Genomic DNA, 11,507 nt, shown 5'->3' on the forward strand with positions numbered 1-11,507 from the left:
CAATATAGAAACATTAATGGACTCTTCATTTTAAGGCATATAGGCAATTGATATTCATTAAGATTACCTCAGAAAAAATCACCTATTTGAAGGAGATACATACAAAGACAGACCACACAAATACTTGATCAAATATTAAGAAGAATGTAGAAAGGTAATTATTCACTCTGAAATGGTTACCTTATAGTTTTAATCTCAATTTTAGCAGAGGGCTAATTGACTTTTCTCCACTAGGTCATCTTTACCCTTCCTCACACTAGTTTTTTCATTCTTTACTTATAATATCTGATTTTTATATTTCTTAATCTTCCCAAGTCTATATCCTTCTCTTTTCTGTCTCAGAGGAGCAAGTATCCCTGTATCGCATGTAGTAGAATTCTCCAGTCTTCTATCATCTTGCATACAATTAGTAATTTTACTTCACAGATTGTCATTCCTCCTATGAACATATGTTTAAAATGTCCTAGTATACATTCCTATACAGTGAATATTATTCTGGAGAAAACCTGTTGAATTTTGGCTATGATAGCTTGCCTGTATTATGCATGACAATTATCATAGTCAAAAGTCAACAGTTCTTCCCAGAACAACATTCACTATGTGGACTTTCCAGAATTAACAATCCTGGTTTCTTTCATCAGGACACACAAAGCAAATATCAGTTATGTTAAGTTCTTTCAGTTTTATAATGTATTACGTGCATGAATACATAAGATTATTTTTTGTTCCAATGTGGATATCCCTATCTAGGTATGACAAGTGAGCTCTGGTGGTCTAGTGGTAAAGAGCTATGCTTCCAACCAAAGGCATGCAGATCAAACGTACCAGCTGCTCTGTGGAAGAAATATGGGCAATCTCCTCCCATGAGATTTAGTGCCTCTAAAACCCACCAGAAGCCCAGCTATGAGTTAGTTTGACTTGAAGACACAAAACAACATCAACAACAAGTATAACAAGAGATTCAAAAGAAAATTTTGAAATTTCAATAGAATATTTTGCAATATATATCTGTATATCTCTAACATATTTGATATAATATGTAATATGTGTAAATCAGTGTTTCCCAAGTGATATTTTTGTTTTAAAAATTAAATTACTCAAGAATCATTCTTCTTCTCTTCTGCCAAATTCTGTTAAAGATCAAGTGGGGAATCTGCCACCTTAATTTGTCTTAGTTAAATTGAAAAACGTCCTGGAAGAATGCATAAACAGTCCAAACTGACCAGGTCAAACTCTCAGCAAGAAAATAAATTAATTGTTACTACAACAAAAGAAAGGAAGAAGAAACTGGAAAAAACTTAAATGAAGAGGATGGTGTGTGAGAAAAGGGGGTTTGTCATATTCTGAAATTGAGTTGTTGTTTCCCTCTATCAGATTCATGCCCTCCGTAATCTTCCTCAAAGGCCCTGTCAAAGCACTATGAGGTCATATAAATTACAATCACAGGGATGACAGAGAGAGATTGTCGTCACTACATCAGAATAATATGTTGGTCCCAAGTACAGATATCAAGAAAGATCAGTAAGAACATAGCAACTGCTCTGATGTTAAGCAGAAGGGAGAGGTCAAAGCCTCTACTAATGAAGCCTTTCTGGGCCTATTTTCTCCTTACTCACCAAGTCTTTGCTAAGAAATAAATGTAAGATGTACCTCTAAATCATACAGGAGACAAATAGTAGTGAATGAGTATGAAGAGAAACATAGATAATTATTTAGGTCAGAATATTACTTTCTAAGAAATTAAAGTTTAAGTTCCATATTATCAATGGTACCTTATCTGGATACTCTACAAGAAAACTAGACATTAAACATATTTTCTGAGATAAAATTTCATATTTCAGAAGCATATTTTGTTGAAAATGTAATACATGCTTTCATAAATGGAACCCAATGCATCATTGACACTACCCAGGTTAGCCATCTGAACTAGAGGGTGCCACAATCAAACACACAGCCTTTCTACTTACTTTCAAGTTCATTGACTTGCAGGTAATAGTTTTCCAGGTTTTCACTGACAGTTGGTATGCTTTTCAACTTATTGTAGGAGAGGTCCAGCTCCACCAGGGATGACACATTAAAGGTATTTCCAGGTATTCCGCTATCAGCTAGTTCATTATGAGATAAATGCAGATACTGGAGTCCTTTAAAACGCTTGAAGTATTCATCAGGGATATTGCTGATTTTGTTGTTGTCTAGGTAGAGAGTTAGAAGAGAAATCGGAAGACTAGAAGGCAATTTGGTCATCTGATTAAAGCTCAAGTCAAGGTACTCCAGTGATTTAAGGCCTTTGAAAGCAGCAGAAACAGCATCAGCTTTCAACTGATTGTGTTGCAGATTTATGAAGGTCAGGTTTGCCAGTCCCTCTAAGGAACCAAGCTTTGTGATCTTGTTGTGAGTCAGTTGCAGGTCCTCCAGAGATTTGGGAAGTGGGCTCACAGACTCTGTCAGGTTGTTGTAATTTATATGCAGCTTCTTCAGCTGTTTCAGTCTAGAGAACACCCTTCCCTTTATCTTGGAGCTTTCTAGAAGGTTGTGGTCTAAAATGAGCCACTGCAAGTCAGTTACATTTTCAAAGGCCTTTTCGTCAATGTGATCAATCTGATTGTTTCTAAGGTAAAGGTACTTGATTCCAGCAGGCACCATGGGCACACTTTTCAGTTTCAGGTCATCACAGTACATGGCCGTGGGGTAGCTCGGAGGGCAGTCACATTCTGGTGCGCAGTTTGGTATTGAGAACCCATAGATGCCTTGAGGGAAATCGTAATCATAGTAATAATGGCCACTGGCAACACAACTGAATGCCAGCAAGAGAGTGAATACACACAGGTTCATTTCCAAAATGGCTTTGATTCCTAAAGAAGGCAAAAGCATGCATTATTATAAAATAATACACTTTCAGGAAGGAGAAATTATATTCATAATGTTAAATTCACAAACATGCATTTTTTAATAATTTTAATGAGCATTTACAGAGATTTTGGGTTTCCATTCATTCATTGCTGCACTTCTCTCCCCGCCCAGCCCTCCCCCCCATTGCTCCTCTCTTTCAAAAGTAAAAGAAACACTCTTTCCATGGTACACAATCCCCCGCACCCGTCCTGCCCCCCCCAAGTTCATTTCACTATGCAACCTTAATTGTGGACTCTTGTGATAACATACCCTATCATACATTGCTTTTAAATTATTCACTCCCTCATCTGTTTCAGTGCACTATACACAACTTATCCAGTTTTTCTCAGTCTTACCCCAACCCTGATATCAGTCCCATTTTACAACAGTGGCATCGTGCAATATTTGTCCTTTTGCGACTGAGATATTTCACTCAGCATAATGTCCTCCAGGATCACCCATTTTGAATAATTTTGCATGAGTTCCTTGTTTTTCAATGCAGCGTAGTATTCCATTGTGTGAATATACCACAGCTTCTCTATCCATTCGTTTGTTGATGGGCACCTGGGTTGTTTCCAACTCCTTGCTATTGTGAACAGAGCCACAATAAACATGGGTGTGCATATATCTGCTTGGATGTCAAATATGCATTTTATCATTTTCAAAGATGAAATTGTCACAAAATTATTTTATTTTTCAATTTTATTTGTATATGAAGATAAAGGTGATTAGGAACAGTCTGTCTCATGGAGGACAGTTCCAGGTTAGATTATATATGTGGGCACTTTCTTCTGAGGTGATTCTTCCATTGCCAGCCAAACCACTGTCATTATTAAGGCTATTCCAACTCATAGCAAGAAAACAGGATAGAGCATCACTAACTCATAGGGAGTGGTTGGAGGGTTCAAAATTCTGACTTTTGGGTTCTTGTTGTTATTATGTGCCGTCAAGCTGCCTGCGACTCATAGCAACCCTATGTACAACAGTGTTAAACCGTGTTCTATCTTGTGTCAATATTCTTGTCTCTGACATACCTACCATCATTACCCTAGTTACTGAATCAGCTAAATACTAAATACCACTATTCTCCAGAGTCTCTTCTTAGACGAAGTCTGGCCTAGTTTTGTCAAGATCCTCTCTAGTTGTTTCTTTATTTAAATACCTTCTCACAAGAGAGTTTGGGGCAGTTGTCATTGACCAGTATGTTAGAAGATAGTTTTCAGAACATGTCATTAGGCAGAATAAATGCAAAGAGAAATACAACTGTAAATTGCACCCTCTTTTCTGTCATAATATATCAGTCAAGATATCCCATGACAAAGCCCTTGCTAGGGACAGGGACAATTTGTGGGTTTTGCTTAGGGAAAAGTTGTTATTCTTTGAGGGACTGGGGAAGTTCATTCCATTAAAGTGGTGGGTTATTGTGGTTGTTTCTGAGAATGGGAAACATAATTCTTGGTGTAATGTTTCTGAGTTGTATTTCCAACTTTTGTTTTATATCGTATTTTGAGATACATTATAAACTATGCTGAAATTTATATGTTGTTTTGTGCTGTTGAGTTGGAACCAACTCATATTTGACCCTCCAGTGGATTTTCAAAGGCAGTACATCACACTGAAAGAAATTGCCCATCCTTCTCCCCTGGAGGAGCTAGTGCATTTGAACCACATGCCTTTGGGGTTGCAGAGAGGTTTCTTACTACTATGCCAACAGAGCTCCCTGAAACTTATATGTAGTAACAGTAAATTATTTATTAGGAAAAGGTAACAATTTCTATGAATTTCTAAATATTGTAAGAAAACAAGCTAGTAAAGAAGGATTTTCAATTTGCTTCTAATTTTTTAATCATTTTCTCCTTACTCAATAACTAAAATGCTCTCTATTTTCATTATGCCCAATTTAAGGAAATAATTTATTTGGGAATTTCAGTGGCATCACAGAAAAGAAGGTAAAAAAGTAAAGTTTGCATTGAAGACTCCATTAAGAACGACAGAAGCAAGAATAAACCTAAAAAGAGCGACTAAAACTATGTTCACCACTTTTCAAATTAACACTTGTCTGATGTGAGATTCAATAAAGCATTTCAGTTCCTAGAGAAAGTAAAGTTTCAACAAATGAGGTTATTATGAGTTGAACATTGGTGAAATGAAGAGTGACAATGGGGGACAAGCTAGTAATTCTATGAGGGAAATAATTCAAGTGAATAACCTCTCTTCATCAAGCATTTGAAATATTAGATCTTCCTAGGAGAACAATGATACATTGACTTGCATATAAGTAGCTTAATTAAGTAGAAAATTAAAATATGATTTGTGTTTTCCCTGTTCATTAAAAAGCACTCTAGTTGGGAAGTTGAAATACTCAGAAAAGTTGTTAGAAACACTTTTGACTGACGACATAGCATAATGTATGGAGCCAGAATGTCAGGAAGTGATTCTCTAAGATGATGATGGAGGTCATTTACATTAAGTTGACAAGACCTGGCCATGACAAACAACTGAAGAGTCCCAAAAGACCATGATGACATGTTCCTAGAATTCTTTTTAAATCATATGGTATTAGTACTGTGCAGATTTGTCTTGCATCATTAGGAAGTTTACACATTATTTTAAATTTAGTATATACCAAAATAGTCATGGTAACTATAATGTGCTTTTGGAGTAGCAGTGAAAAATATGCTTCTATCCTTTTTTTGTAAAGTAAAACCCAGAACTCTGAATTAAAGAGACTATGTAACCATATAACAATTCCACTCTGAAGCAAAAACACTCTGTACCTTCCCTACAGTGTTTTCAAGTACTTGGGGCTATAGAAAATGCCAGTTTTAAAGAAGAAATCATAATTTCTAGATGCTCTTTAAAACATTTCCCTTAAAAAAAAAAAAAAAAAAACATTTCCCTTAAGACATCAATATAAAACCCAAATTTTTAAGCCATTAATAAATAGAAATAATCAAGCAGTGACAGGATATAAGCATTTAGCTTATATTTTATAACAACATAAAGTTTTCATTGTGAATAATAAGAATAATGTATTTGCCGAAAACTGTTCTGAAGACCATTTAAAATTTCCTTTCTTTCCTGCCAAATAGATTACAGTAATACTAGCTTAAAGGAGTAGCTTAAACTAGCATTTTAAAGTCCATACTTTTTTTGTTTTGTTTTTCTCATTCCCACCTTGAAGTTTTTGTTAGCTTCCCTTGCCAAAGACTATAGAACACATTGTATAAAATGAATCTCAAATCCATAAAACTTGGAAAGTTTATTAACCAAAATGCAAATGCTCAAAACAGGATTTGTATGGAATAGCAATTGGCAAAGCTGCTCTAGAATTTTTTTCTGTTCCTGTTACAATAAATACTGTCCCAAACAGCATCCCCAGTGCTATAGTTAAAACAGCACTTACCTTGCTGTGTTGACACTGCTTTCGTTAATTCTTAAAGCAGATGCACTAAGAACAAGAATCCACCAGTATATGCTGTAAACTCTGTCAGGACGGAGAACTGGCTGCCAGATTCCTAGTGATACAAGAGCTGAGGGGGGTGGGAAACCCAGCCCAGTCACGCCAGTCTCTGAATGGAGTTACTTCTTTGTGGGACTCTTGTGGTATATGGCATGTGAAAGCTCTGTTCCCTAACGAAGTGCAGGTGGACTTGAAGAGTGAGGGCAGCCCAGCCGCATTCCCTATGGAATGGCAGAGAGATAAGTGCCTAACTACGTCAAATACCACAGCTTTTCCCCATAGCCTGAGTTTGCTGCAAATGAGGCATCTGGCAGTAACAACAATTTTCTTACAAATCAACCTCCTTTTATTTCTCTGCTTGTGTAGTTTAAGCATGGCTCTCTTGGCCACCTATCACATTCATACATGGAACAAGTCGTTTCAGGAAAATGCAAATGAGGAAATCAAAGAAATGTAATCCTACCACTCCTAGAATCTACATTGATTTACGTGAACTTACCATTTTGGACCATGAATGATGTCAACGTACATTAGTTTTTAAAATATACAATGAGAATGTTTCCTACACATTTTGATACATATATGACAAAAAACCCAACGATTTCAATTGACTTCTTATACTGAGGAAAATCTTTCTAAGCTATACAGGTCTGGAACTAATCAACAATGTCTTGCCTGTTTCTTATTTCATGAATTTCATTTAGGAACTCACCCAAAACCTTACTTGGGGATATTATGATATAGTTTCTTGCCAAAGAACATAAAAGAACAAAGAAAAAAAAATAAACATATATTAAAAATATCACAAGGCAGTAATCTTTCATTCTGTCATAGTATGCTAGCAATATATTTTCAAAGTTGTAAATTATTCAAAATTATAGTCTTCCAAAGATCTGGTTTGCTATATCTTTCATCATTAGTTTCTATTTCTTGCTTTTTGTAGAAATGAGAGGTCTATTTGATTGATACCTTGACTCTTTTATTTTGTGATTTCATAACCTATGATTTTACAAGACATTTTCCTCTAAGATTTTCACTTCCTTGTGTTTATAACTCTCAAAACTTGATATTTTAAATTGCAAAATTATAAATGTATTTGTCTTCTTAAAAATAATTTGAATGAGTTACTTTTAAAGCTATAAGATCTATTAAAAGCTAATTAATCTTTAAAACCATCAATGTATACAAATGAAATATTGATACTCAAATTAAGGGTCTAATTTTGTAATTAAACACTTGAAAGCCAAAAGATGATATTCTAGAAGGACACTCAGGAAGTCATGAGGTTATTCATAAACATAAAATATTATTTCTTCAAAAGGGGTAGTGGTACTAGGGATATGTAGTACTAGGGTACTAGTGGCTAATGTTAGATGTATTTTAGCTGAAAGCAGGGCATACCAGAGGACTGTATATCTGTGTTTCATTGACTATGCAAAGGCGTTTGACTGTGTGGATCATAACAAACTGTGGCTGACTCTGAGACGAATGGGAATCCCAGAACACTTGATTGTTTTAATGTGAAACCTATACTTCGACCAAAAGGCAGTTGTCAGAACAGAGCAAGGAAATACTGCATAGTTTAAAATTGGGAAAGATGTACGCTAGGGATGTGTCCTGTCTCCGTACCTTTTCAACCTATATGCAGAACAGATTATCCGGGAGGCTGGGCTGTGTGAGGAGAAATGTGGCCTCAGGATTGGTGGAAGATCTATCATCAATCTACTTTATGCACAACCCTGCTTGCTGAAACTGAGGAGGACCTGAATCGCTTGCTGCAGAGGGTCAAGGACTGCAGCCTTCAATATGGATTGAGACTCAGTATCAAGAAGACAAAGATTCTCACCACTGGTCCAATTGGCAGCGAAGAGATTGAGATTGTTCATAGTTTTAGTTTTCTTGGCTGTACAGTCAACCTTGTTGGCACCAGCAACCAAGAAATTAAAAGATATATTGCGATGGGAAAGTCTGCTGTTAGGAACCTCTCCAAAGTACTGAAGAACAATGATTTATCTCTGGAGCCTAAGGTGCGTCTGATACAGGCCATGGTTTTTGCAATCACTTGTTATGTGTCAGAGAGTTAGAAAATGACTAGGCAGGATAGAAGGAGAATTGATGCCTTTGAGCTGTGGTGTTGGAGAAGAGTATTGAGTGTACCATGGACTGCTAAGAAAACAAACAGATTCATCCTGGAGAGGGTTAAACCAGGTGGTTCCTCGGAGGCAAGGATTCTGAGGCTTCATCTGACATACTTTGGACATGTTGTAAGGAGAGACCGGTCCTTGGAGAGGGACATTATGCTTGGGAGGATGGAGGGACAGCACAGCAGGGGAAGACGCTTTATGAGGTGGATCGATTCAGTGACTGAGGTAATTACGGTGGGTGTGTTGGAGATAGTACAATGGCACAGGACAGAGCAGAGTTTAGGTCTGTTGTACACAGGGGGGTTGCTATGAGTCACAAGTGACTTGTCAGCACATAACAACAACAACAGGTAATTAACAAAAATTATTATAAACTTTTGCTAATAAAAGAATATTAACCTTAGAAATATTTAAGAATATGAGATGGATGATATTGGCTTAGTTTCAGTGTTTCATTACAGAAAATATAGTAAGTGGATGACTCTAAAGGACTGGAATGTATTGCTTCATAGTCTGGGAGGCTGGGGATCTAAATCAGGCCATGAGTCCAAGGAAAAGTCTCTTATTCTCAGTCACCCTGGATATTTCCTAGAAATTTCCTTGGTTTGTTTATTGTTTCCCACATCATCTAATCAACTGTTCCCCCTTGTGTCTCAGAGTGTTTGTCTCCTTTTTACTCCATTCAAAAGTGGTAAGGGAAACCCCACCCTCCTCTGGCAGCAGGAGCTCTGATGGTCTAATGATTAAGGCATTGCAGTGCCAACCCAGAGACTGGAGATCCACATTCATCAACAGCTCCACAGGAGAATATGGCAGTTTCCTCCCTTGTGATGTATAGCATCTGAAGACCCACTGGTGAGTCAGCTATAAATGGACTCCATCTCAAGGGCACATCTCACACACAGCACACACACACACACACACACACACACACACACACACTCTGATATGACCGCAATAACATTACAAAAGAGAAGTTCTGTTTTGAAATTGGGTCATATTTACAAATAAAGTGGTTAGGAGTTCATTATAACCTTTTGAGGGATACAGTTCATTCCATAATATAAACCAAACAAGTACAACTAATTTGGCTTTGTAAAAAGATATAAAAAAACAATGCCTTTCAACACTAAATACATAAAATAAGTAAAAATTTTCAACCTCATATGATAAAAGTTTTTCATCTATCTGCCCACTGCTTGAATTTTCTTGTTAGGTGCTTTCGAGTACAACTCATGTTGTTGTTGTTGTTATGTGCCGCTGAGTCACCTGTGACTTACAGTGACCCTGTGTATAACTGCTCTGAAGTCTACCCTGTACTGAGCCAGTCTCATTGACTCTGACACACCTAATACCATTTTCCCAGTTATCATGTCAATCCATTTCATCTGGAGACTTGCTCGCCTGTGTTGTCCCTCCACCTTTCTGAACATAATGTCTTTCTTCAAGGATGGGTCCCTCCTTGCTACATACCCAAAGTATGTGAGATGGAGCTTCAAAATTCCAACCTCTAAGGAGAAACTTGGTTTTACCCTGTCCAAGGCAGAACTATTTGTTCTCCTGTCTGTCCATGGTATGTCCAACACTTTTCTCCAGCACCATAATTCAAAGACATCAATTATTCTTCTGTCACTCATAGTCATTGTACAGCTCTCTGATGCATAACATGTAATTGTGAAGACCATGGCCTGGATCAGGTGCACCTTAGTCTCTAGACTGTTGTCATTGCTCCTCAGCACTCAGCAGAGGACCCTGACAGTAAACTTCTTCAATGCAATTCATCTTTTGATTTCCTGACTGCTGGTGTGCCAAGCATATTGATTGTGGACCCAAGCAAACTGTACTTGTTAACAATCTCGAACTCTTCTCCATCCATCATGGTGCTGCCAATTGGTCAAGTGATCCTATGAACAACAGATCTGAACCCTGTTCTATCTCTTCCATCCTTACACTTCCTGACATACTGGAGTCCAGTGTCGCAGTCACTGTGTTAAGTCATCTGGCTGAGAGGATTTCTTCTTTTTCTGATCCTCCACTTTTCCAAGAATAATGTCTGTCTCCAAGAAATAGCCACACCTGAAACATGCCCAAAGTATGTAAAAATGATGTTTTATCATCTTTGCCTCCAAGGAGCACACTAGCTACACTTTCTCCAATACATCTTTGTGTTTTTATTTTTCTTTCAGCAGTCCATTAAGCACTCTTCTCCAATACCATAGCTCAAAGTCATCAATTTGGTCATCCTTATTTACTGTCTAGCTCTCAGGTGTACAGCAAGTGATTGGAAAGACCATGTCCTGTTTCATATTCACCTTAATCCTCAAACTGACACTGATGCTCCTCAATAATTTTGAGAGTTTCCCACTTCAGGCGTTACCAAACAATACATTTCCTGATTTCCTGACTGCTGGTATGAAGGGTGATAATTGTGGATCAAAGTAAGATGAAGTTGTGACAGTTTTAATCTTTTTCCACTTGTCATGATGTTGTCTATTTGTCCAATGATTAGGATATTGTTTTCTTAATGTTGAGACCCAATCTATACATTTTTCTTTAAAAGAGAACAATATGTTGTGGTAACTAAAAAGGGGTTAAACTATAATGCTGAGTATTATCAAAATACACGTTTTAAAAGTAAAACTTGTTTTATAAGTCCACTAATTTTGTAAATATACACTTTAAAGCATATTTCTTTTCTAATACCTTATTTTCAGAAGTTGATATTTGGACTAAGTGAATCTAAGTAATTTTCTCAAAGTTACCTAGTGAGTGAATGAAAGATCATGATCATAATTATTTCTATCCCTGGGAAAAGCATGGGCCAAGATGAGTAATTCAGTATTAAATTCATTAAGCTTCCATAAAATTGATTTCTTCACTTGCCATAGTAATTCTATTGGTAATCCATTCTGTCAAAGGCCAAATGTTGAACTTTAGAAAGTCAATTCTGAAATAAAAAGCCTACTCTTTGTGGAAAGTATATACAGATTAGAATTTTTATCAAGTAACAC

At 36.8% G+C, this 11,507-nt stretch overlaps 1 protein-coding gene across 1 annotated transcript in view; it reads right to left on the reverse strand.

The window, feature by feature from the left end:
- Window positions 1-2,832, reverse strand: part of LUM (lumican) — a 4,389-nt gene extending 1,557 nt beyond the window's left edge. Inside the window, exon 1 of the mRNA XM_006889509.1 lies at window positions 1,968-2,832. Within this exon, the coding sequence (XP_006889571.1) occupies window positions 1,968-2,832 (865 nt within the window). The remainder of the gene's footprint in view (window positions 1-1,967) is intronic.
- Between the last annotated feature and the right edge of the window lie 8,675 nt (window positions 2,833-11,507).

This window comes from Elephantulus edwardii, unplaced genomic scaffold (assembly GCF_000299155.1).
Source record: "Elephantulus edwardii isolate Elephantulus edwardi_28Jun2011 unplaced genomic scaffold, EleEdw1.0 scaffold00078, whole genome shotgun sequence".
NCBI lineage: Eukaryota > Metazoa > Chordata > Mammalia > Macroscelidea > Macroscelididae > Elephantulus > Elephantulus edwardii.